The following is a 26883-nucleotide window of genomic DNA, read 5'->3' on the forward strand; positions in this document are numbered from 1 at the left end:
AGTCAGGGATGGTGAGAGTTGTAATTTCATCATGTTGTTGGATTCTGGCTCCCATCATAATACAGTGAGCAAGCCCCATGGGTCAGAAATAATGGGAAATGTAGTTTAGCCATGTTGTTAAGATTCCAGATCCCATCAGCCCCAGCCAGCATGGCCAATGGTCAGAAATAATGGGAGATTCAGGTAAACAGCATCTGCAGAGCCACAGGTTCCCTACGTTTGCCTTAGTCCATGGCAAGAAGGTTTGTTTGTTTGCTTGCTTGCTTTGGCTAAAGCTTCCCAGCCCTGTAAAAATGCCAAGACGAAGAGAAAGGGCTTCTGAGCCATCTCCTCCCCAGTGAAAAGATCACCAAGGCATTTTCACAACTCTCCTCTTGAGCACTGGCTGTTTTGGACTACATCTCCCATTTGCCCGAATCAGCACAGCCATATAATGGAAGTTGTACGTAACCCGGTGTGCTTCAGGTGTTCTGGATTACAACTCCCATTAAGGTCCCTTTTACTCATGGGTTGGCAAACTAAGGCCCGGGAGCTGGATCCAGCCCAATCGCCTTCTAAATCTGGCCCACGGACGGTCTGGGAATCAGTGTTTTTACATGAGTAGAATGCGTCCTATTATTTAAAATGCATCTCTGGGTTATTTGTGGGGCATAGGAATTTGTTCATTCCCCCCCCCAAAAAAAATAGTCCGGCCCCCCACTGTCAGGGACAGTAAGGGACAGTGGACCAGCCCCCTGCTGAAAAAGTCTGCTGACCCCTGCTTTTACTAGTCAACTCCAGCATTTAAAGATGTTCTCCATTCTTGCTTGGGATTCTCATGCCAGATAACAGAGAAGGAAGGAAGCTCTCAGTGTACCCCATAAAGCCTTCCTGTGATTGCTTTGCGTACACACTCCCTCCTATGCAGACACTTGTGCATGAGATTCAACATTTGTGCTGGCAAGCCTTCACCACCCTGGTGCCCTCCATCTAGCTCAGTATTGTCTACAATGACTGGAAGCAGCTCCCTGGGGTTTCAGACCCAGAGTCTCTCCCAACCTTACCTGGAGATGCTGGGGATTGATCCTGGAACCTTCTGCCTGCAAAACAGACAATCTGCCTCTGAGCTATAGCCCTGCAATGTCATATGTCCCACTTTACAACCTCACTTCTCTTCAGTGAGACCAAGGGCAGCTCCAGACGGCCATTATTTTGTGGGAGGGATTCAAACCACAAATTTAGATTTGTGCTGTTAAAGTGGATAAAGCGCTCTGTCACCCTAGCACAACAAATACACTTAAAAAGGAGGAAAAAAGAACTTCTTGCCATTTGAAAAGTGATGGGGAAACTATTGAATAGTGTGGAATGAACAGATGATTTATAAGGAGACATGTAAACACCCTGCAAGCAAATAAAGGTGTGTGCTAAACAAATGCTCACTAGGTGGATCTACACACGGGGGGGGGGGGGAGATGATATAAATAAGTCAGAAATTAGATCATTATAACAAAAGGGGGGGAACCCTTTGGAAATTTGCGTAGAACAACTTTCTGCTCTCTGGCGCCATCTGGTGTTGCATGTTTATAATACATTCAAATCGTTGTTTCTTTACTGTACTAATGTAGCTGAGTTCCAAGTCATATAACTGCCCCATGAACCAATCAGAACTAATGCTCAATAAAGACTAGACTATGGGTGCTTCCAGAAGACCTGTTTTGAGCATTCATCCTGACCCTTAGCGTCCCTTCCAACTCTGTAATTTTTTTATTCTATTATTTGGAAATTAAACAACTCTTTACCATGCATTTTCTCATTACTTTCCTTATCACAAAAAGTTCAATCTTTGGAAGAAGCAGGTTTGTTGTGCGTGCATTGTCAGTGAGTGATCATAACCAATAGCCAGAAATAGATAGCAGGAATGTTTATATATAGAGAAAATCCAAACAATTTCATTCTTTTACCTTTTATCACTACTTTGACAATGTTTCAATTTTACTACACTATTTATTTATTTTTATTTATTAAATTTATACACTGCCCTTCATCACAAGATCTCAGGGCGCTTCACTAGGCTTCTTATATACAAAGTAGACTTTTAGAAGGGAAATTCTGGGTTGATTTACCACACCACCTTAACCCATCCTTCTGGTTTCATGGTTGTTCTTCTCCAGACCCAAGGCCCCATACATTCATCATTCATTCATTTTCTTTTTCATTTTTGGCAAAAAATTTAAAAATCTCAAACACTGCACACCCTCCAACATGATGTAGTTGAAAAACCAAGACGCCACCTTCCAGGGCTCCATTTCCACGTGACTCATGTGATCCACAGAAGATCATGGCCCTGAAAAAGTGCTTTTTCGGGCACAGTGCCCCAAAACCATGTGTTTTGGGGTGCCTTGCGAGATTGCGGCCAGATAATGGCACCTAAAATGGCTGTTGTGCGCTCGTGTGAAAAAAGGGATGTCCCGGTTTTATCGGGATGGTTGAGAGGCATGCACTGTTCTAGGCTTGTTGCCAGTCTTTATCATCTTCATATTCTGCAACTATTCAAAGCACATTTGTTCAGCTTTCTCACGACAACACTACAGCAAATATTTTTAACCCCTCTCTTCAACCTCATCAAATGAAAAACGCAGGCTTCAAACATCTGTACACCATTTCCACATCATAAATATTATGTGCCTGAATTTGTCAGTATGCAACTGAATCACATCAGAAATTAACAAGAGCCTTGAAGGGCTTGTAGTCTAGCCTACAAAGCAAATCATGATAAATGCTAAATAAACCTGCTGTCTAGGATCTCTTCGAAGGCAACTTCCAGATTATCCGCTGTTGGGTTCCTTGGACTCTGGCTCCCTCTGCTGTTCATCCTAACCCCTTCCTTATATCACTTGCGAGGCTGGCTAGTCGACAGGGGCGTGGGGAATTATAGTCCAGCAGCATCTGGAAGGTCAGAAGTGCCTTTGATCTGAGCAATTATTTATTTCATTTTATTTCTAAAAATGTGCATATAGCCGTATGATAATTTTTAAAAATGTTACATCGGTTGGCAACAATAAAAAAACCCACAAAACCAGACAACAAAACCATAAAAAGTTAAAAGCAAAACGAATGCATGGATTTTCTCCCTACTCAGCCTCACTACCCTGGTTTGCAAACAACAAACCTGAAAGACCTATATTGGCTCCCACTACATTTCTGAGCACAATTCGAAGTGTTGGTGCTGAACTTTAAAGCCCTAAGCGGCTTCGGCCCAGTATACCTGAATTCTCCTGGACTTCTAACCCCACTTCTCTTCGTGTGTTGCAAGGGAGCAAATACTTTGCTAATTACTTGCTAAGGTCACTTGGCTTAGCTCTGGGACACTTCGTTCAGCTTTGTAAGTTACCTGTCCTCTAAGGAGGTCAGGGTTAGGGTACAGCTTTGCACAGAGTTTACCCCATTTTATCTTCCCAAAGACCCGGTGGGGGTTGGTTATGAGGGTGGCTGTTCCAAAATCATCTAGCCGTAGCACAAAACTTAACGGGCCATCCTCTGGAGCAAAAATGCAGAAACTGTAATTTTAAACATTTTTTTTTAAAAAAAATCTTTTTAGAAAAAACAACCAAAGTTTTTCTTTTAGGAATTCGAGGTGCCAAAATCCCAAGGGAGCAGAAAAGACTATTTATGTATGCGACCACAGCTGCAGAGATGTTATTAGCCTGGAGATGGAAAGAAGATAAAGTCCTTTCCAGAGAAGAATGACAGATGAAGTTGATGGATTATTCCGAAATGGCTAAAATGACCAGAAGAATCAGAAATCAGGAGAACCAAAATTTTAATAAGGAATGGGGGAAAATTTGTAATTTATCTTAAAAACCATTGTAAACAGTTAAAATTGTTAGTAGGATTGGAATCTAACGGTGAATTTTGGACATAACAGAGATGTAAAAGATTTGATTATAAAAGAACCAGGAGGGAATGATTAACAATAGGACCCACAAAGGGGAGGAGATTCTTTGGAATCTTGTTTTTATGTTGTATGTTGGATATGTGATTGTAAAACTTTAATATGAGAAACCAAATAAAATTTTATTTTTATTTATTTATTTATTTAAAAGGTGCAGAATCTGTGGCTCTCTAGATATGGTCTGCCTCAAAAAAATAAAATAAAACCCCCCCCCCCAACCAATCCAAACCCCTCAGTCACAGCTAGCATGTCCAATGGTAGGGCATGATGGGGTGCTGTGATCCCATCAACATCTGGAGGGCCTAAGGCTCCTCACCTCTGTTTAAAGAGAACCCTTCAAAACTCCTCAAGGATTCATGAGGTAATTTATTTTTTTAACTGTAGCCATTTGGAAGACCTAACTGGGGTTTTCTTTAACTGTTGCCTCTAGGGAATGCTCCCAAATATATATACGACAGGGCTGCCCCTTATGTGGATGAACTCTTTTCAAATCTTCGTGAACTCCTGAGGTAATCCTTATTTATCTAAACTGCGGCTGTTGCCATTGGAAATGCTTCCCCACACCAGCAAAATCAGGGCTTCTGAGACCGGAGAGGCAGCTCCACAAGCAGAAACCTTCTGGTCCTGCTTGCCTATTGGCTACTGGACAAAAAGAGCGGGAAAATCCTCTTCTGCTATAGGGCAAAAAGAGCGGGAAAAACCTCACTAGACAGAGGGGCGCTCCCTTGCCAAAACTCACCAATCCTGTCAGCCGCAGAAGGGGAAGGAGTCTTTAACTTCTCCACAGAAAAAAATCATTAAATTATTTTCAGGGGGGGGAGCCAGTAACCCTACACCAAATGTCGGTGAATCTCCCTAATTCCCATCACTGGCTGGGGATGGTGGGAGTTGGGACTCCAGCAACATCTGGAGAGACCACAAGTTTATAGTTGTCTATCACATCCCCCATCTTACTCACCATTTTTCTAAACTAAGAAGTTCCTAAGTAATGAAACCTGTTGCTAAACATGGGGTTTTATGCTTCATTTCCACCTTTCACTCATGAACTTAAAAAATGCAGGAGCAGGACACTGAATGGGCAGCTTTCAATACAAATGTGCATTGGATACATACCATGAATGCTCCTTCTAGGGCGAGGGTGGCAGGCTTCCAGTACAACCATGGGTTGAGGCCCCCACTGCCAGGGAGAGGCAGGTCCCATGGTAAACGGAAATCAGATTTTTTTTAAAAGACTAATTTATAATGTAGAAAAGCATTGGGGCTTGTTACAAAATGTAGCGGTGTGATGCACAGCCAGCCAGCCATGCTCTCTTCCAGCATACTCCATTCCGTTCGCCCTCCTCCATTTTATTCCTGTCCCATCCATCCCACCAGCATTCTGTGCCCACAGAACACGCTCCGTCCTCGTCAGGCTCTTTTGGGCTGTCCCCTTCCCACCATGGGCTATTTCCTTAATATTTCTTGTACTTCTGCAAACTTTGGAGGATCCCAAAGCCTTCTAACAGCATCCCTCTTCTATCTAAGGATCCACACTTTGAGAACCTGTGAGGTACATGTTCCTTGGTTCTCGAACGTCTCTGCTGACGAATGTTTCGGAACCTGAACGCTGAAAACCCAGAAGTAAATGCTTCCGTTTTCGAACGCGCCTTGGAGGTCGAACGGCTTCCGCTGCGTGTTTTTCAGTTTTCTCAATTGAAATTGGAGACAGCCCTTTGCGCCTCGGTTTTCGAATGTTTCAGAAGTCAAACGGTCTTCTGGAATGGATTACGTTCGAGAATCGAGGTACCACTGTATCACTGTATTTGCATACACAGGTGGGGCTCTCCAACAAAATGCTGCTGTGTGGAAGTGCTTCTCTTCAAGGTCACAGATTGCCCTGTTCCAGAGTTATTTTATTCATTTGCAGATGTTGGGTAGACATGCTGATTGCCCAATCCCACCTAGATTTCTTCACCGATTCTGGAAAAAACAGCCTACTCCATTCAGACTGTCCCATTCCTCCCACCACAGGGGACACATCTTGCCCTATGGGGAGGGGAAAGAATGCAAGGGGACAACAGACAACAGGGCCTGCTCTAGTCAGACTACCCCCATCCCACTTTTATATGTTATATCATTTGTCTTAGTGCTTTAAATTGTAAACCGCCTTGTGCGTCTTGGTAGTAGGAAGATATATAAAAACAACAAATGAATAAAGAAGTAAGAAATTGCCCTTCTGCTTTAAATATTGTTTAATTAAAAAAACCAAAAAACCTCATGGTGACGTCAATCGGGCTTCACATTCTTGAGATATATCTTGGGTGCTGTCCATGCCTCAGGAGCCTTCTTCAGTCCAGCTCTCCTCCAGACGCGTTCCAGATCTCGTTCAAACCTTTTCTGTAAAGACAAGACATAAAAAACCAAGATCTAGTGACATCTCCCCTAGGATATTGTGTACTTTGGGGCAGCAAGTCCTGGATGGCAGTGATGCGGTCCATTAATGCGTGGAACTAGGAATTGCGGAATTACGTGTGGGTCAAGAAAATGACGAGGAGACATCAAAACTGAAATAGGTGGTCTACAGGAAACTGACAACTGGATAAGGGGGTATGGTGTGAAGAACCAATATCACACAGGAACAGAAAGAGGCATAGGTTCATATCCCACCTCTGACACATCTATTTGCACTATAGTGGGAAATAGCTCAGTCACTAGAGCATGAGACTCTTAATCTCAGGGTCATGGGTTTGAGCCCCAGGTTGTGCAAAAGATTCATGCATTGCAGGGAGTTAGACCAGCTGATCCTTGTGGTCATTTCCAACTCTACAATTCTAGGATTCTATGATAATGCTCAATCTTGGGACTGGGCGCAATCAGGAAGTGGTTAGGTGTGAACGAATTCAGGCCAAGGGCCACATTCCCCTCTGGGCAGCCTTCCAAGGGCCACATGCCAGTGTTGGGCAGGGCCAGGAGCAAAATCGGGTACAGCAACAAATGTAAATTTTGCCTTCAATCTGTAGGCTAGTTCCTATACGCACATGCAAACCTTTCTATCCTCCATCCAGTTAAGTGAGAGGCTGTATCAGAGTTCAAGGACACATTCTGGCCAGGCAAAAACACTCCAGGGCAAGAAGAAGGGCCAGTGCAAGGTGTGGCATAGGGAGAGGAGGTGCAGCCTAGTGAAAGCACTAGAGAAAGACGCTTGGAGGGCTATGTTTCAGCACCCAGGTCTGACGTTCCCCATCCCTGAGCTAAACAGACTATGCCAGACCAGTTCCCAGAATCCTCCCTTCCCACACTCACTTGTTTCCTCCGGCGCCGACCTTCCCTGACCTTCTTCCGCAAGAACTTTGTCCGCTTCATCAGCTTCCTGTACTTGTGTCTGTTCATCTTCCTTCTTCGGATCTTCAGAACGTTCTTGCATTCCATTTTGCCCCGGTTCAGCTCGCCTCCCCCCTCTTCGCTGTCATCCTCAGCCTCTGTACCCAGGGAAGATGTGGGGAGCTCATACTGATGGTTTGGTTCATAGCCTAGCTTCTCATAAACATTGATGGCGCCTCCACCTTTAGGGAGGACATACTGGACCGTCAGCCAGCTTTCAAGGGGGGAGATCGACATCTTCCTTGGCACTAGAATTTCTTCCAGCTCAGGGTCCAACGCGTACCACTGCTGGGGTTGGGCTCCATTTCTGTTTGAGGGAAGTGTGCTGTAATTTGCAGAAGCTGCAAGTCTAGGAACTGGAAGCGAGATGGCCGATCTCGACAGAAAGCGTTCTGTGTGGAAGCAGAGTTTGCAAATATGTGAACATTCATTACTGACTATTATTGACTATTTCAATAATCTTTTGAATGCTTTCAAACGCCTTTTTAAAACCATTTTTAATCAATAATTTTGACATTTCGTGTTATATTTTTGTGAACCGCTTTGAGGTTCTCTTACAAGCAAGTAATATATAAAGTTTGTTAATATATTAAATAAAGAAAAATGACTAAATAAAACAAATTCTGCAGGAAACATTTAATGTCACAGAAAGGGCATGATGACCGGGTCCAACATAACACACTCCAGAGGTTTTGGGACTCCAACTCCCGTCATCTCTGACTGTTGGCAGTGCTAGCTGGGGATGATGGGAGTTGATAGTCTAACATCTGAAGGACACAAAGTTAGGGGAAAGTTGGTTTAATGCCCACATGGAAACAAAATGGCTTACATAATGACAGGCTGTGTATATAATTAAGATGCAGTTGTAGCTTGAAAGTTAAATGAAAACCGTTCCGGAAGTATGTCCGACTTCCAAAACATTTGAAAACCAAATGACAGCTTCTGATTGGCTGCAGGAAGGTCCTGCAAAGTGATGTGAAAGGTCCCTCTCTGTCCGAATCCCTGGAGAGCCTCTGCCAGCCAGGGTAGACTATACTGGTCTGGATGGGCAAATAGTCTGACCTGGTGCATGGCATCTACTCGACATTCCCAAAGAATGGCTGCGCTTACCTGCAAATCGAGAGGCCCTCGCTATCTGAGACGTCAGTCGTGGTAGCAGCATACTGGAGGACCACTCTAACAGAAATCAAGACAGATTTTTTTAAAGGGAAAAACAACCTTTAAATGTTATAGGACTGTGTTCCCTCCTTCCTCAAATACAGTGCCCGTAACCACACGCCATCAGAAATCATGGGCTGTAGCTCAGTGGCAGAGTATTTTCTTTGCATGCCTGCCATCTTTAGGAAGAGATGACTCAGTGTCCCTGTTTGAAACCCAGAACTTTCTGGCTGCCCGTCAGTGTAGGCTGGATGGCACAATGAACCAACTGTGCAGAAAGCAACTTCCTGTGTCCCAAGTTAAAAGTTAAGCACCTGAACAACATACCGAGTAGTCAGGCATGCAGGTTACAGGGCCAAAATCTTCCCCAACCCACTGCGATGTATGTATAGCACCTCTGTTTAAATTGCAGCAATTGTTTTCAAAATTAGCAGGCGGATTTTGATACACATCTCATTCTCTGCCTTCTTTTTTGGAGATGTGTAATGAGCCTCCCTATGCAGATGTGTTAAAGGTCACATGTTTAGGAAACTTTTTAATGTTTGATGTTTTATTTTGTTTTTAATATTCTGTTGGGAGCCGCCCAGAGTGGCTGGGGAAACCCAGCCAGATGAGCAGGATATAAATAAAAAATTACTACTGCTACTACTATACAGAAACGCACCCAGAAACATCATTTCTGATGGTGAGTCCTCCACTGGGCAGTCAATCCCCCTAGAATTAGATCCTCCCTAACGTAGGCTACCATAAACCACGTATCACTGGCGACCCCTTAATAAGACAGGACCCCAACGTAGCCTCTCCCCGCCTCTTAAAAGCTGTTCCGTATATACAGTATTAACAGCCACTCTTATTAGCACTCTTACCATAGATAACACACTAATGTAGCCTCCAAAATGAATGCACGGCTTCTATCAAAGTCAATCTGCCCTACTTCCGGATGTAGGGAGAGAAGAAGCGCTGCTCATCTTAACTTACCATCCACAAGGGCTTACCATCCCGTTCACGACGATGGGGGCAGTTTGAACGGGTAACTTCCGGTAGAGCAGCTCGGTCCCTCCCGGTCATCCGGAAGTTCCGGCGCAAAAAAAGTTCCTACATTATTTCTTTCCCCATTTGCCGCTGCTCCCCCCTGGCGGTAGTCCGTGGGATAGCAACTCAGCGAGCTTAATCCCCGCCCTGGCAACCAAGCAGGAACGCCGCTCAGGAGCAGGAGAGGTATTGCCAGTCCGGATCCTGCCGATGTTGCTAGACTCCAACACTCACCATCCCTGATTCCATTGGCTGTGCTGGCTGGAAGTGATGGGAACTGGAGTCCATCAACATCTGGAGGGTCACAGGTTCCCCATCTCATGGCTAGATTGATGAAAGGTGTGAGGTACAGTGGTACCTCGGATTACAGCATCTTAAAAAGACAGTATCTTAAAAAGCAGACACATCACCTTGCCAACAAAGGTCCGTATAGTTAAAGCTATGGTTTTCCCAGTAGTGATGTATGGAAGTGAGAGCTGGACCATCAACAAGGCTGATCGCCGAAGAATTGATGCTTTTGAATTATGGTGCTGGAGGAGACTCTTGAGAGTCCCATGGACTGGAAGAAGATCAAACCGATCCATTCTGAAGGAAATCAGTCCTGAGTGCTCACTGGAAGGACAGATCGTGAAGCTGAGGCCCCAATACATTGGCCACCTCATGAGAAGAGAAGACTCCCTGGAAAAAATCCTGATGTTGGGAAAGATTGAGGGCATAAGGAGAAGGGGACGACAGAGTTGGATGGTGTTCTCAAAGCTACCAACATGAGTTTGACCAAACTGTGGGAGGCAGTGGAAGACAGGAGTGCCTGGAGTGCTCTGGTCCATGGGGTCACGAAGAGTTGGACACAACTAAACGACTAAACAACAACCTCGGGTTACAGATGCTTCAGGTTACAGTCGCTTCAGGTTACAGACTCTGCTAACCCAGAAATAGTACCTCGGGTTAAGAACTTTGCTTCAGGATGAGAACAGAAATCGTGCGGCCGCGGCGCAGCAGCAGCAGAAGGCCCCATTAGCTAAAGTGGTACCTCAGGTTAAGAACGGACCTCCAGAACATATTAAGTTCTTAACCTGAGGTACAACTGTTATGTACTGAATAACTGTATAAAGTGGAATTATGGGAAGAAGTCCAGGGCTCCACTCAGCAGAAAGGTTCGTGTGTGTGCAGGCACGCAAGCTAAATGGCAGGACCTACTGCTTGCAATGCTTTGAAGGAATCCCATTGAAAGATCACGCTCCCCAGACCATTAACTCCACAAACTAGGGCTGCCATGTGTCCAGATTTTCCTGGACATTACCGGAATTTCATTGGCAGAATTGACATCTGGGGGGAATTTCTGAAAGGTGGCATTTCATCCTAGATCAACTTTCGGGGTGTCCTGGTTCTTACTTTTTGTAATATGGCAACCCTATAGTTACCAAACAGCACCACTGTATGAAGTTGTGGTTGTCCTGTTGCTTTGTTACTCAAGTTGTTTATGAAGAATGAACTTGGAATCATCTAGCACATCCCCTGATTAAAGGAAATCTTGGACGGGCTGATTAAGGGCCTCTCCAGACTGGGTTTGTTTCCCCTTTACTCCAGTGTGTCTTCTGCAATATGTCATTGACACAATAACAGTGCATTAGTGGGAGATCATCACAGGAAGGTTCAATCCCAGCCTCCAACTGGGTTAAATATTTTTGCAGTATTTTCAGTGGTCAGTCTGGTCAATCACATGCACTAACAGCGTGTAAGGATTTCGCTAACCGACCTGAATAGCAGCCAGTCTCCTGTAATGAGATAAATGTCCTTATTTCCTGCCTGAAATCAAATAAACCTCCTGGAGATTTGCTTCTGCCTGTTCTATAAAGAATACATAGAATGGTGGATGCCTAGCCTGCCTGGCTTATTTACCACTAAAACAACACAGGCCAAATGCCCTCTGGATGGTATGAGTATCATTTTCCCAATTTATAAGAAAGGGAATAGGAATGACCCACAAAACTATTAGCCAATTAGATTGTTATATATCTCACCAAAGCTATAAAGAACAAACAGGGGTCAGAGGAGGACATGGTAACATTGACCAATGCTTTACTTGGAACCATATGATAAGCAACTGTACTAAGAAAAGCAAGCTCTAGAACAAACTCTGGGTGTATTTAGTGAAACCCTCTCTTGGCAGTGACATATGGAGGCAGTGAGAGTCAACATAAAGCAAACTATGGGGACATTGATGAAGTTTTATTACAAAAAGGGAGGGGAGCTGATTGAACCCTAAAGATATTTGGTAGTAAAGTGCTTACTCAAATGCTCTATGGTGTTGAGATCTGGTGCTCCGAATCAAACTCCATTTAAATACTGTGCAGAAAACACTCTACCATCAGGAATATCAGAATCTCTTCTTCGTACAGAATCCAGGTGGCCAATAATTAAGGCAAGAGCGGACTGTGCTTAGTTAATGTGTATTAAAAGAATTGCTACCATGCCAATCATTCCCCCCACCTCTGCTGTACAATATGGAATTGAGTGATAAGCAACTCTGTAAACAAGCTTGTCAAGATGTTTCAGACTATTATTATTTTCCAGAACTGAACTCTGCATTGACTTTGAGTAAGTGTCAGCTATGGGATTGGCACTTCTGGATAGAATTCAGAAGGGACCCGCAACTAATTAGAAACACCAGATTTCCCCCTTGGCATTTGCTCTTGAGAACAGAGCACTTTAGGGATAATTATCTGACCAGACTCTCACCAGTTTCCTTAAGAAATGTATTTATTGAGCTGCGTTTCCAAGTGATTCCCACTGCAATTTGGGATGACTGCTACAAGGTCCTGTACGCAGATAGACTTTGCATTTGTGGTCAACCTCAGGTGGAAGACATTCATTATCTGTTAGCCTGCACCTTATATAGACCCAAGATCACGTTCTGAAACCGTTGTTCACACAATCAAGCAGGTACAACCTGACAGAGATGGTTCCATTTCTTTTGAGTGACAATAATAGCTTTGCAACACACAGAGTGGCCCTCTGTGCACTGGGTGCAAAATAAATAAGGAAAAATGAGATAGATGAAATCACTATAAGTTGTGGTGGTGATTCGGAGGTTTAATCTGAAATCAAGCTAGATTTAAGCTTATTGGTATCTCTGCTATCTTGTCTCTGTTACATCATAGACATGGGCCTATATTATAGATGTGTGTTCTGTATTATTTTATTAATACTTGCTACAAGTTTGTCATGGCCTCTGGCCAGAACTATAAACTTATGGACTATATGTTGTAAATTGCTTTGTGATGCCTTGTGGGAAGCAACTAATAAATGATTATTATTTTTTTTGTATTTTTACTACCAGGAAAGAGGAAATACACCAGTGGGATTTTCTGTCTTGAATATCCAAATTAATCTGAGCCCTCTTGGACACTATTCACCACGACCTTGTTGGGAATACAACAGCAGGGATCATTCAGTTAGTAAGCTAAGTGTTCACTATTGACAGCCAGACGAACTCTCAGAGTGGAGGTGTTGCCGAGCAACTAATCAGATTGGCATGATCCTTGCTGAGGTAATTCATGCTTTGATAGGCTGAGACAGTTTTCTGATTGCTTGTCTGGTAGAATACTTGTCCCAGCTATGGATGCAGCCTGGCCTAACTCATACGGAGGGCTGGGACTGTCCCATTCCTGAAACCCTAGAGAGCTGCTGCCGGTCAGTGTAGACAATACAGAACTAAATGGACCAATGTCTGACGTGATATGAGGCAGCTTCCTATGTGGGAGGCCTGTCATAAACAGCTACTAGCTACGATGGACGGAGGTGGATTTCGGACCACATTCAATACAGCTATTGCTACGTGTATGTTAAAAACACAGTGAGGAAGAACACAAGTGAGCAAATCAAAGTCCATTCCTGTTAAAATGTGTATATCCAGATTCAAGCTGTTGCTTCACGTTCTTGGAATCCAGGAGCTACTGCTACCAGGGCAAAGTTTTCCCTTCCCAATCCAGAAAAGCACCATTGTCTTTTTCGCTGAGCTGAGCTAAAAGAGAGATGATCGATGGGACAGCATCTTGCACCTTCAACGGAGCCTAGGAAAACAGAGGAGAAGGGTGGAGAGAGAGAGAGGGCAAGCTTATTACAGCAGCAGTGTCCTTCAAAATAAAATAAAGGAGACCCACACATAAAACACATAAGACCAGTTCTGAAAGACCCACATTGGCTCCCAGCATGTTTCCGGGCACAATTCAAAGTGTTGGTGCTGACCTATAAAGCCCTCAGTTAGTAGTCCATTGGTAGCCAGTGTTAGAAACTCAGATATATGAGCTAGGCACCAAACGGCTCCTTAAACCAGGGTTGCAGTCGCCAAAACAGAATGCCTAGTTGCCATTTTGGGGCCAGGACAGTACTGGAAGGCAGCGGCAACTGGTAGGGCGGAAGGCAGGGAGACCAACAGTAGGTGAAGGTAAACGGCGTTTCCGTGTGCTGCTCTGGTTCGCCAGAAGCAGCTTAGTCATGCTGGCCACATGACCCGGAAGCTGTACGCCGGCTCCCTCGGCCAATAAAGCGAGATGAGCGCTGCAACCCCAGAGTCGGCCATGACTGGACCTAATGGTCAGGGGTCCCTTTACCTTTAACAAACATGTACGAGAGAAACAGCTCTCTCATACTGCCATCTTGCCTCTAGACAAGATGTTTAGGGAAGCTTTTAATGTTTAATATATTATTGTATTTTGATATTCTGTTGGAAGCCGCCCAGAGTGGCTGAGGAAACCCAGCCAGATGGGCGGGGTATAAATAAATTATTATTATTATTATTATTATTATTATTATTATTATTATTAATTATTATTATTATTATTGACAGATCAAAGAAAAAGCCACACAGTGCTGGAGATGGAAATCTGGAAGAGTAGCTTCTGCCCCCTCCTTTCTTTCTCAGAAGGATCTGATGATCCTTGCAATGGGAGGGATGAAAATACTGACAGGAACAACAACACATGGCGGGCAAAGAACTTACTTAAACAAGAGTGGGGGAGAAAATTGACTTTACTGACCATTGTCCCTCCCATATCCGTTTGGATCCAGCCTGGGTGGAGGGCGATGCAGAGGATCCCTTCCAATTTCAGGTCTGTAGCAAGGCACTTTGTGAGCATGTTTAGTGCCGCCTTGGAGGGAGGTCGGGGAGAGAAGTGGAAAGAGTTAGATGACACGAGGCTTTTAAGCTCTGGGTGGTGAGTTTGAGCCCCACGTCGGGCAAAAGATTCCTGCCTTGCAGGGGGCTAGATCTGATGACCCGTGTCATCTCGACAATTCTATGAAAACTCAGCTTTTTTTCTTTCCGCAAAATTCTTTTATTATTGAGCAATGAACCACTTTTAAGCAACAAACAACACGTCAGTAATATCAGGAATTCGGAACACCGGGTCAAAGCCAATGCTTGTCCTACTCAAAGCAGACTCATTGGAGTCAATAGACCTAACTTCGCCACGTTCATTAATTTGAATGAGTCTTCTGAGTAAAACTTCATTGGACGCAACTCATAGGAGTTCCCACCGATAATTATTCTTTTTTAAAATTTCTAATAATAGCAGTTGTGCATTAACACTCCCCCTACGCACATATCTTGATATAGAGTTATAGCTAAATTTTGCTCAGATAAGACACATCCAAATTAATGAAGCTAACTTAAATCCTGCCCATTAATTTGAATGGATCTACTCTGAGTAAGTCTAATGTTGGCAGCAGTCCGCCTTTTAAAAAGAACTCAAAATAAATTATTATAAGGAGGTTATGTGGCATTTCAGCTAATGTGAACCAATTCACTCTCTGACTTTTATCCCAGGTCAGACAGAGTGTTTTCATTTAAAATATAAATTAAACAAGGGAAGAAAACATAGTTTCAAGCAGCGACTACTCATCTCTTCCTAGAGATAAATTCTATCATAATTTGGATCTTGGTATCCCAATGAAGTCCTTGCATCAGCATCAGCAATCTTCTATCAATCTTTATCCCAAGGACAGTTGTGACTGAATGAATCAAAAGCTGCTGAAAAATCAGGATCAATTGACGGATTTCATTTTTATCTCACTTTTCATTCAAATGAATCCCAAAGCGGCTTACAAACAATAAACAACAGCATAATAAACCATAACAGAACATCACAAATACAGCACAAATCATATAATGTATCATATCTAGAAGATACACATGTGACGAAACCCCAAGACCATACTTTAGCAACTTGGGGGCAGGTATTATCCAATAATTAAACCCCTTCATATTAATGTCAATCTGGTCCAAGCCAATCCTGGTTTCTTGGAGGCCGGTCATGTAATATTTCTTCAAAGGGGTAACCACCTCCTTATCAGTTATTTTGTTAGCTAGTCCTGCCACATTCCAAGAGATTTACCTACAATAAAAGTCTGAAGTGATGCCCCTCCATAAAAGACTGAAAAATACCGGGGATTCCTATCTGACCCTAAAATCTCACGTTGCGTCAAGAGGCGATAAGAGCGCTCAGCTCTTTGTCTTCTATTCTCTTCATACGTATTTTAATCCAGCTCTTAAATTTGCAGAGGGTGTGCTGCAACCTTCCTCAACTAATACAATATCATTCCTGTCAAGGTAACACCTAATATTTGAATCCCTGGCTGGCTAGGGAATGTTAGGTGTTTGTTTGTAGCTGACTCACTGAGAATGCATCGGGAGGAATGATTTTGTTTGTTTCTGAAAATCTCATCTCTGCCCAAGAAGAGCTAAAAAAGCCCTTAATGGCCCTTTGGAGATAAAAGCGGGTGTCAAATTAGATCTGTTTGTTGGGAACCCAGCTCCGCAGATCTAACCAGAGGGATGATATCAACTGGAACCACTATTTGGACATTAACTTTTACTGGCAGAGCATATCAAGCTATGGTAATATGCTAGCTCTTTGGAATTTCAGGTGCTCTTTTCTGCAAACCCAGTCACCTCTCTATCCTGGTTCACTACCTTCTAGCTTGCCGACTTCCTTTCTTATTGTGCAATTAGGTTCCCATCCCATCAAGAACACAAGAAGAGCCTGTTGGATGAGCTCAATGGCCCATCGAGTCCTGTATCCTGTTCTTGATGAGCCAGTGTGGTGTAGTGGTTAAGAGTGGTAGACTCGTAATCTGGTGAACCGGCTTCGCGTCTCCACTCCTCCACATGCAGCTGCTGGGTGACCTTGGGCTAGTCACACTTCTCTGAAGTCTCTCAGCCCCACTCACCTCACAGAGTGTTTGTTGTGGGGGAGGAAGGGAAAGGAGAATGTTAGCCGCTTTGAGACTCCTTCGGGTAGTGATAAAGCGGGATATCAAATCCAAACTCCTCTCACAGTGGCCAAAAAGATGTACGTGGAAAACCTGCAAGCAGGATTTGAACACCAGAGCCCTCTCCCCTCCTGCGGTTCACAGCAACTGCCAGCTGAGGGACGAGCCAGGAGGGAACCAGTCTAGCTTCTCTAGTGAAGGAGTTCCAAAGTCTGGGAGCCCCCACCAAGAAGGCCCTCTCCCATATCCCCACCAAGGGTGCCTGTGGGTGGTGGGAAAGAGAGAAGGGCTTCCCCTGAAGATCTCAGAGCCTGATCAGGTTCTTACGGGAGAATATAGTCCTTCAGATAGACTGAGCCTAAGCTGTATCTAATGCTACCTTCAGAGATATATTTCAATTTTCTTCCCAGTCAATAGGTGAAATAGGTCCAGTTGCCCCCGCAGATTAATAAGGTCTGTCCCATCTCTTCCTGGAAATGTTGGGGACTGAGCCCAGGGACCTTCTGCATGCAAAGCAGATGCCCCAGAACTGAGTTAGAGCCCATCCATTCTAAGGATTCATGGTTTGGAGCACTGCTGAGTAGATCCATTAACTTCAAGAGGTGTACACCAAGTTAGGAGTAGCATCAGATGCAACTCATCACTTTGAAAGTTATCTTACATCTCTTCCCACTTCCCCCACCCACCCCCTCTCCATTCTCCCAATATAACTACCTACTAAGAACACTCACCTTCGAAATTCTGTAAGGGTATATCTTATGGTAAATGTCATTGGATTTTGCAAGCGCTATGGAGGCCGAGATGGATGACATGTTGACAATTGCAGCACGGTGACACCCCATGGTGGCATTTTGCTTGGCAGCTTTCATCAAAAGCGGCAGAAACGCCTAAAGGAATTTATTTATTTTTAACGGGAAATCGGAAGGTGACGTCTGCACAGGCAACGTATTTTTTAAAAGAGCACGCGGTTAGAATTTTCTTAAAACAAATAAAAACATAACCTTTCAACAAGTTAGCAAATCCTACAAAAGGGGGAATGCACTCTGCAAGTTAAAGCAAATTTGCATACCCTCTTATTTCCCATCTCCTGCCCTGAGAAATCTTCTCTGGAAATTCTTCCAGCTTCTGAGATTCAGGCAGTTCTGAGATTCAAACCGATCCTCCGGGTCCAAAGGAATAGAAACTTTATTTATCTATATATTAATTTATTGGGGGGGGGGGACTGAACATAAGGACTAGAAACTTGATTTTTTTAAAAAAAAAAAGATCAAAAGTTGTGATTTCTCAATGAAGTGAAATTCTGCAGCCAATTTCAGAGTGGACTGTTTCTCATGACCGCCTGTGTGAAACAGAGCTGAAATGAAGAGTTCCCAAGACATCAATGACTGACTGCCTCTCTGCTAGAGCCCCAGAGTCCATCTACAGGAGCCAGGTGTGATATAGCAGATGCAAAATCTGTGCCAAGCCAATGTGTACACTGGGTTGCCCTACAGACTGAAGTGCAACTTTTATCTGAGCTATCGTGGATAAGGAATTCTAGGAACATACCGTATTTTTTGCTCTATAAGACTCACTTTTTCCCTCCTAAAAAGTAAGGGGAAATGTGTGTGCGTCTTATGGAGCGAATGCAGGCTGTGCGGCTATCCCAGAAGCCAGAACAGCAAGAGGGATTGCTGCTTTCGCTGCGCAGTGATCCCTCTTGCTGTTCTGGCTTCTGGGAGTCATAATATTTTTTTTCTTGTTTTCCTCCTACAAAAACGGGGTGCGTCTTATGGTCTGGTGCGTCTTATAGAGCGAAAAATACGGTACTTTAGATGGTTGGGGTGGGGGAGGGAAGACAATAATTGTTTAGAACGACTTGGGAATCAGAAACTCTTGACAGTCACAGATATGTAGGGGCCTGTGTTGCACCAGATCAGACCATTGACTCAACTAACCAGTATTGCCTGCATCGATTAGAAGCAGCGCTTCAGGGTTTCAGATAAAGAATATTTCCTAGCCTGGCCTGGAGATGCTGGTAGAGATTGAACCAGGGACCTTCTGCACGTAAAGCAAATGTTTTACCACTGAGCTACAGCCCTCCTTCTACCAGAGCAAACCACCCGCGGACCCACATCTACCTTCTTCCCAGGCCATTCCATGTTAACTCAGCCTTAAGGCTGCAAAGCTGACAGGTCCACATACAGGTTCGAGCACTTTTGAGCTTTTTTTTTAACACTCTAGCGATATATAAATCTTACAAAATAGGTTAAGCATCAGGCAGCTTAGCAACCAAACAGAAGAACTACTGTTGGTTAAATGTCCCTGGCTGTTTGCCTGCGGCAGAGGACTACTTGCCCCAGGTGACCACTGTAGATGCCAGATTTACCAACTTTGTTCTTACTTTGGAGAGCATTAGCTGGGCAACAGTGTTGGTCTCGAAGGTCCTGAGCATGGCTTCGGTGGTGACGTCTTCCAGAGAGCCTAAGACATTGATGCCGGCGTTGTTGATGAGGCAGTTCAGCCCTTTCTCCCCAACAATGTCTTCCACCTTCTTGACCGTTTCTTTGATGCTGCTTTCAGAAACCACATCTGGATTTGATAAGACAGGAGAAGATGCTGCATAAGAGAGAGTGTCAGACTGCCGGTCTATCTAGCCCAATACTGTCTACACTGACTGGCAGCAGCTCTCCGGGCTTTCAGACAGTAGACATCCCCAGTCCTACCTGGGGACTGAACCTGTCAACTTCTGCATAGCTCTCTCACCAAGGTGTCCAGAGCGGGTGGGGAGGAGAGAGCAGTTAAGGAGTAACTGCTCCAGAACAATGATCCATAGCTCAGCCTTGTCTATAATGACTGGCAACTAGGGATGTCAGAGAATTCTGCAGAGAAACAAAGTAGAATTTGCTGCAGTTCACATGCTGGTCTGTGTGCAAGAATGGAAATCGGTCAACGATTGGGAATTGTTCTCTTCGTTGTTGTTCTTTGCATTTGTGGTTGATGTGCAATTCATGGCCTTTCTCCCACGGTTGTTTGTAACCAATGTTTTACTCAAAGTAGACCCATGGAAATTAATGGGCTCGTCTTAATTATGCTCAGAACATAAGAAGACTCTGCTGGATCAGGCCAGGTGTTCGAGTCCAGAGCCCTGTTCTCATAGTGGCCAACCAGCTGACCCCAAGGGAAGTCCACAAGCAGGACCCAACTTACAGCCATCCAAGTTGGTGGCAGGCCATCGTTGCCTCCAGTGGCAGTGAGTTCCATAGCTAAACTATAAACTGCATGAAGTAGTATATTCTTTCACCTGTCCTAAACCTAAATTGGACGTTCTCATGATACGAGAGAAGAAGAATCGTTGCAATTACTGATTATAAGCGGGATGATTAAGAACTGTGTGGAAATGAATTACTGATCAAAGACATGGCTTGTGTAATATCTGGAAAGGAATGAAAGGCCTTTGGAATGACGCAGTTATAAAAAGAGACTCGTTAAGAAGCAGGTCTGGCTGAAGGTTTTACAATTGAGGGGAAGGAGACCATTATATCGGACTGTGAGCTTGACCTGGCAGAACCCCCAAAGAAGATTGAGGGGAGACTGACAGGCCTGCAAAGATTAATGGGCAGACTTTAAGAATGTTTTGTACGGAAGTGTTGAAATGGCGTCTGTTTGAATATGGCTCTTGGAGGAATGGAAAATTCACACAGGATATAACAACGTTTGTTTTTAACCCGCTTGTGGACACTATCAGAGGTCACAAAGAAAGGAATATATGATAACAACAAGATGATGAGGAAAATAATAAAGTGAAGATTGGACAGAACTGTGAATATTATTTGGACAGAACTGTGAATATTAAAGCAGCAGCAATAGAGATGTTTGGATCCCTTTCGGAGCTCGAAGCATGGGTACCCCCATGCTTTAAAAAAATTGGCTTTGTAATTTGGAATTAATGTGATTTGATTGGTTTGTTAATAAAAATTATATTTTAAAAAAAGAGAGAAGGAAAAAACAACACGCAATCTTTCTGAATAAGGAAGGAAAACATTTCTTTATCCACTATCTCCATGCCATTTTGTAAATTTCTGTCATGCCACCTCTGATTCACCTTTCTCTCAATTAGAAAACCCCATACTTCCTAACGGGGCATCGTCACATCCCCTTGTCCTTCAGTTTCAATGGGTTTACTCTGAGCAGGACTAACACTGGATACAATCCTATTTCTTTCGGTGTCTCTCAAACTTGGGTCCCCCCAACTGTTGTTGGACTATAACTCCCATCATCCCTAGCTGGTAGGGCCAGTGGTCAGGGATGATGGGAGTTGTAGTCCAATAACAGCTGGGGACCCAAGCTTCAGATACATTCATGGGGGCCGTCAGGCGCAGAGCAGAAGAGGAAACTTTTTGCTTACCAAGCGGCAAAACCCTGATGTTGCTGTACTGCTTGCAGAGTTTCTGTAGCTCCTAGAAAGAAAGAACAAGACCAACACTTGTGGACATCCCATCTGCCTAAATGCATTTTAATGGCAGCCCTTGGCAGCCTTCCTCCACCCATAGGAAAGCAATAGTATTATTATTATTCATCTTCTTTATTAAATGTATTTACTGCCCGTCTTCCGTAGATCCCTGGCAGGTTCACAACATAAAAATACAATACAAAAACCACAAAATACATAATAAAAATGCTTCTTTAATCTCCTCCTCTTCTTTTGCTTTCTGTCTCTTTCGGTCTCTTTCCCCCCTTTGCTTCTTTCGGCCTTTGTTCTTTGTTATATTAATCAGCTGTTTTAATTTCAGCGTATTATAAAAGTACACTTTGTAATGGGTGCGAACGTCTGTATATTTTTGAACAAGTATCAATAAATAAAAAGGGGAAAACAAACAAACAAAAATTAAAGGATGAAAAACAAAACCGTAAAGCGGGCACGTGGAATGAGCCCAGTTGCAAAGATCGGAAAAATAATATGAGTCCAAGTAAAGAATAGTAGTGTTATCAGAGTATCAAATCTCATTCCAGGTTTGCCAGGTTTGTCTTGAAAAGGACGGATTTGCCGTACACGTCATAAACACGGGCAACCCTTGTTAATTAAAGGTGGTGTAGTGTGGTGTAGTGGTTAAGAGCGATGGACTCGTAATCTGGTGAACCGGGTTTGATTCCCCGCTCTTCCACATGCAGCTGCTGGGTGACCTTGGGCCAGTCACACTTCTCTGAAGTCTCTCAGCCCCACTCACTTCACAGTATTTGTTGTGGGGAGGAAGGGAAAGGAGATTGTTAGCCGCTTTGAGACTCCTTAAAGGTAAAGGGACCCCTGACCATTAGGTCCAGTCGTGGCGAACTCTGGGGTTGCTGCGCTCATCTCGCTTTCTTGGCCGAGGGAGCGGGCATACAGCTTCCGGGTCATGTGGCCAGCATGACTAAGCCGCTTCTGGCGAACCAGAACAGCGCACGGAAACACCGTTTACCTTCCCGCCGGAGTGGTACCTATTTATCTACTTGTACTTTGATGTGCTTTCGAACTGCTAGGTTGGCAGGAGCAGGGACCAAGCAACGGGAGCTCACCCCGTCGCGGGGATTCGAACCGCCGACCTTCTGATCGGCAAGTGCTAGGCTCTGTGGTTTAACCCACAGCGCCACCCTAGAGACTCTTTAGGGTAGTGATAAAGCGGGATATCAAATCCAAACTACTACTACTTCTTCATAAAAGAGCACCAATCCAACCCTACAGAAAGCGCCCCATCAGATTTGCGGCATTAACCAAAGTGGGTGACTCACCTGGGGGTGGGTTTTCTGGGCTGGCAGGCTGGACCCCCTCGATGCTCAGCCAGTGGGCTACGAGAGAGGGGGGAACCAATAATCCCCCACCCAGCCACAACACATTTCAAAGGGCATTGGATGTTAATCAGCCAAAGGCTCGGTTGAAGAGGGGCATTTTATAAGCAAGGTGCCAAGTAAGCCTTCCTGGGGAGAGCATTCCACAAGCAGGGAGCCATCACAGAAAAGGCCCCTTCTCATGCTGCCACCCTCTTCACCTCTCATGGCAAAGGCACACAGAAAAGGGCCTTAGATGATGATCTCAGGTTCATATGGAGAGAGGTGGTAGTTAAGGTATTGCAATCCTGACATAATGCAACAGGACCCCCAATATGCTGCATGTCTGTATGGGGCAGCGGCAAGGGACTGCAACCGCCTGCCTCTCAATTTTTATCTGCATTTGAATCCAGCCTAGGCAAGACTAATCTTCTCCTGTCAAGGGTTTAACTGGGTTGTCGCCTTTCCACCCCCTAGGGAGAATTGTACACCCCTAATAGTTAGCTAGGAGCGCGGGTGGTGCCGTGGTCTAAACCACTGAGCCTCTTGGGCTTGCTGATCGGAAGGTCGGCGGTTCGAATCCCCACGACACGGTGAGCTCCCGTTGCTCGGTCCCTGCTCCTGTCAACCTAGCAGTTTGAAAGCACGCCAAAAAGTGCAAGGAGATACAGTGGTACCTCAGGTTACATACGCTTCAGGTTACATACGCTTCAGGTTACATACTCCGCTAACCCAGAAATATTACCTCGGGTTAAGAACTTTGCTTCAGGGTAAGAACAGAAATCGTGCTCCAGCGGCGCAGCAGCAGCAGGAGGCCCCATTAGCTAAAGTGGTGCTTCAGGTTAAGAACAGTTTCAGGTTAAGAACGGACCTCCGGAACGAATTAAGTACTTAACCTGAGGTACCACTGTAAATAGGTATCGCTCCGGCGGGAAGGTAAACGGCATTTCTGTGCATTGCTCTGGTTTCGGTGTTTCGTTGCGCCAGAAGCAGCTTAGTGATGTTGGCCACATGACCCGGGAAAACTGTCTGCGGACAAACACCGGCTTCCCTTGGCCTGTAAAGTTAGATGAGTGCCACAACCCCAGAGACATCTGTGACTGAACTTAACCGTCAGGGGTCCTTTACTTTTAATATTTAGCTAACTGGTACACAAAGTACAATTTACTGTACTAAGAAAGTATGGAACAAGGCAGGTCAAGGTAAAAAGAATCCCAACTTCACAAACACACTGAGTTGGCAAGGACTGACCAGGAAACATACTTTGGGATTGCAGTACGTACATTAATGAAAGCAGAAATCATTGTGCTTTGTGATGAAATAGTACCCTAAATTGTTATTTGCATTCCATCCTTTCCTCCTAGGCAATAAATGCTAATTACAATGTTAACATCTACTCTGCAAGTCCTTCTTCTCTACTGCAAGTCATTTTTCCTGAGTTTGGAAATCTGAGAGTCTCTCCCAGCCCCACCTGGAGACGTAAGCGATTGAACCTGGGACCTTTGGAAGCAAAGCTACCGTTCTACCACACTGAGTGGCAGCTCTTCCCAGTGGAATTCACAGCCCAGGGAACTAGAAGGTGCTGCTCAATCACAAGAGCGCCTCTGAGGATGCACAGAGTGTTCTATCCTCCCTGCAAAATAGACACAGACAGAACTCATCTGCCCAGCAGTGAGGTGCAAAAAAGAATCTATCCAAACTGGGGGAACAGGGATTAAAATAGCAGAGAGGGTTCAGTGTGCTAAGCGAGTGTAGAGTGAGGTATATTAGAAAGAAATTATTCCAGCTGGTGAGATCCGACTTGGGAGGGACTGGCCAGGAAACAGTTCCTGAGATCAGTGTTTCTCCCAGCTGTTGTTGGACTACAACCCCCATCATCCCTGACCACTGGTCCTGCTAGCTAGGCATGGTGGGAGTTGTAGTCCAACAACAGCTGGAGACCCAAGTTTGAGAAACACCAGCTTAGGTTGATGAAAGCAGGAGCTTGTAGGGAACCTGTTCACCAAAGATTCATTCTGATTTGCCTGTGGGAAGATTAGATAATGTTGGCATGATGAGCATTAATCCCCACTTGTTTCTGGGAAGCCTGGACGATGTTGCCTCAAAGCAACCAATAGTCTGTTAGCTCAAAAAGTCCGACCTTTTGATTGACCTTTTGATTGATCAAAAAAACTCTGACCTTTTGATTGATCAAAAAAACTAAGGCGGAAGTAGCCAAAGACTATATTATCTGTGAGTCCTGGAAGATTTTCTCCCTGTCTTGCAGGCCTGTTCCACCTGGCTGGGGGGCTGGACAGACTCCAGCTACAAAAACTGAGGCTGCTGAACAGCCTCTTGGTCTGGGGTGTTTGCATTTTTTTGTTGGGGGGGATGTTGCTGTTGGGTGGGTTTTTTCCTGCATCTTTATTTTGGATCTTCTTGTGATTTATGTGGAAATTGTTTGGTTTGGTTGTGTATTTTAAAATGTTTTATTAACATTTATTATGACTGCTTTTGTTATGTCATAATTATGTATTTTTTTTTTCATGCTGCAAACCACCTTGAGCATGGTTTGAACTTTGGAAAGGCGGCAGCAAATAAAAAGTACAAATAAAAGTACAAATCTATGGACATAATCAACTTTCACTGTGCAATCCTGAATTTGCCGGTATGCCAATTAAATCCCACTCGGAAAGCAATAGCAACCATCTGCATTGGGTAGAGTTAAAGAAAGAGATTTAAAATAAAACTGGCAAGGTCATCTAGCCCTTATATAAATCCATGATGCAACCACACTCACTGGAAGACTGACTGGTTTTGTTCAACTCACTTATCCAAGAGAGCCGGATAATAATTTTATGAAAAAAATCTGTGTGGTTTTCCTTAGCATCTATGGAAAAGCAGATAGTAGACCCCAGAACCCCATTGCTGATACAGTGGTACCTCTGGTTACATACACTTCAGGTTACATACGCTTCAGGTTACAGACTCCACTAACCCAGAAATATTACCTCGGGTTAAGAACTTGGCTTCAGGATGAGAACAGAAATCGTGCTCCGGCGGCATGGCGGCAGCAGGATGCCCCATTAGATAAAGTGGTGCTTCAGGTTAAGAACAGTTTCAGGTTAAGAACAGACCTCCGGAACGAATTAAGTATTTAACCTGAGGTACCACTGTACAGGCATACAGTGTCTTGGAAAGGGGGAACTTGAGGGTCTCCCCATTCTGGAGCAGAGGGAAAATCTTCAGAAGGGCTTATAGCGCCACTATCGGGAAAGTAAGGTGTCTCCCACAACTATCTGCATAAGGAGCATGATTTAGGATGCTCTCTCCAGATCTGAGATTTGGGTGCGAGGAGGAGAGATATCCTCCCTTTCCTCCCAAGGAACTCAAAGCGGTCTCCGCAGTTCTCATCTCCCCCCGCCCTCTGTTTCATCCTCACGAGGTCGTCCGGTCTGTCAGAGCCGGTGACTAATCCAAGGTCGCCCAGTGATCTTCATGGCGGGAGGGGACCAGGATCCGAACCCCCGTTTGCCGGCGTTGCCTCTAACCACTACACCACTCTGTCACCTGGCTGGCCACTGGGGGGGATCAGGATCCTGGTCCAGGTGGGCTTGGGGGGATTCGGGTGCGTGCAGGTGAAATGCGTCCGCCTTACCTGAGCGCTTTCAGGGCACCGGCAGGTGGCGATGACGACTTCTGGGCCGGGGGAGGCAGCCAGGAACCCCTCGACCAAGCCCAGGCCGATGCCCCGGTTGGCGCCGGTGATGAGCACGGAGCGGCAGAGCGCTTGATCCATCGCAGCGCGCAGGGAGCCTCCACTTTTTGGAGCGCCGAGGAGGTTTTTTAAAAGCCGGGCCACGCCCCTTCCCGCGAGGCCCCGCCCCAAACCCCGCCCCCTCCGAATCTTGACACCTTTCAATAAACGTGGCGGCGAGCCAGGCGAGAAGAGGCTTTTGTTTATTTACTTATTGATGCGGCAAAAAAGTCTCCCCGCTTCCGCCTCCTGATCAAAAGGGAGTCCTAAAAAAAAGGGATCCCAGGTGAGCTCTGGTAGATGCCTTTATGCACTCTGCATATGTAGGCGTGTCAGACGCTCCAAGTGTCCCTATTTTCCCTGATTTAGAGAACCCCTGATTTCTGATCTGATTCCAGATTGACCCGCTTTTCCTTAGGATGCCCCTATTTTCACTGGAGAAATGTTGGAAGGTATGGAGTTCTCCAGTGCTGTTTTTTCTGGGGGGACGCAGAGATACGAATACCCCTAAACATTTTGTGAATCTAAGTTTGGCCTCATTGAGGCGCAGCATTTCAGCTCCCATTGCCTGGTCCCTGCTCCTGCCAACCTAGCAGTTCGAAAGCACCTC

General features: G+C 44.8%; 2 protein-coding genes and 1 long non-coding RNA gene across 4 annotated transcripts; all 3 read right to left on the reverse strand.

Annotated features, from left to right (window-relative positions):
- Positions 1–1963: 1963 nt before the first annotated feature.
- On the reverse strand, positions 1964–4333 carry LOC309377040. The gene is made up of 2 exons (XR_014171399.1): positions 4248–4333; positions 1964–2925 (listed from the first exon to the last, which is right to left on the reverse strand). It is a non-coding gene; the product is annotated as an uncharacterized lncRNA (long non-coding RNA).
- Positions 4334–6144: 1811 nt separating this feature from the next.
- Positions 6145–9541, reverse strand: AURKAIP1 (aurora kinase A interacting protein 1). 2 transcript variants are annotated; one of them, XM_081923901.1, is made up of 4 exons: positions 9428–9541; positions 8402–8467; positions 7214–7683; positions 6145–6307 (listed from the first exon to the last, which is right to left on the reverse strand). In XM_081923901.1, exons 2-4 carry the CDS (start codon positions 8451–8453, stop codon positions 6197–6199), a joined length of 633 nt encoding a protein of 210 aa, XP_081780027.1. In that variant the 5' UTR covers positions 8454–8467; positions 9428–9541; the 3' UTR covers positions 6145–6196. The 2 variants fall into 2 exon arrangements, with proteins under 2 accessions (XP_081780027.1, XP_081780028.1); XM_081923902.1 differs by having other exon boundaries at positions 9316–9472.
- A 2682-nt stretch (positions 9542–12223) lies between these two features.
- LOC309376921 (C-signal-like) lies at positions 12224–26351 on the reverse strand. The gene is made up of 6 exons (XM_081923860.1): positions 26175–26351; positions 21141–21192; positions 19137–19324; positions 17485–17640; positions 14521–14631; positions 12224–13554 (listed from the first exon to the last, which is right to left on the reverse strand). The coding sequence occupies exons 1-6, from the start codon at positions 26313–26315 to the stop codon at positions 13441–13443; spliced, it is 762 nt and encodes a 253-aa protein (XP_081779986.1). The 5' UTR covers positions 26316–26351; the 3' UTR covers positions 12224–13440.
- Between the last annotated feature and the right edge of the window lie 532 nt (positions 26352–26883).

The sequence above is a fragment of the Podarcis melisellensis genome (assembly GCF_964234715.1).
Source record: "Podarcis melisellensis genome assembly, chromosome: 8".
NCBI lineage: Eukaryota > Metazoa > Chordata > Lepidosauria > Squamata > Lacertidae > Podarcis > Podarcis melisellensis.

What these genes read in the sequence shown, in the direction of transcription:
- AURKAIP1 (XM_081923901.1), bottom strand. Translation starts at nt 8,453, where the DNA reads ATGCTGCTACCACGACTGACGTCTCAGATAGCGAGGGCCTCTCGATTT. An exon ending in GAGGGCCTCTCGATTTGCAG is followed by an intron (nt 7,684 to 8,401) that starts GTAAGCGCAGCC and finishes GCTTCCACACAG; the next exon opens with AACGCTTTCTGTCGAGATCG. An exon ending in GTCGGCGCCGGAGGAAACAA is followed by an intron (nt 6,308 to 7,213) that starts GTGAGTGTGGGA and finishes TTGTCTTTACAG; the next exon opens with AAAAGGTTTGAACGAGATCT.
- LOC309376921 (XM_081923860.1), bottom strand. Translation starts at nt 26,315, where the DNA reads ATGGATCAAGCGCTCTGCCGCTCCGTGCTCATCACCGGCGCCAACCGG. An exon ending in GGTGCCCTGAAAGCGCTCAG is followed by an intron (nt 21,193 to 26,174) that starts GTAAGGCGGACG and finishes CTTTCTTTCTAG; the next exon opens with GAGCTACAGAAACTCTGCAA. An exon ending in CGGATATGGGAGGGACAATG is followed by an intron (nt 13,555 to 14,520) that starts GTCAGTAAAGTC and finishes CTGTTTTCCTAG; the next exon opens with GCTCCGTTGAAGGTGCAAGA.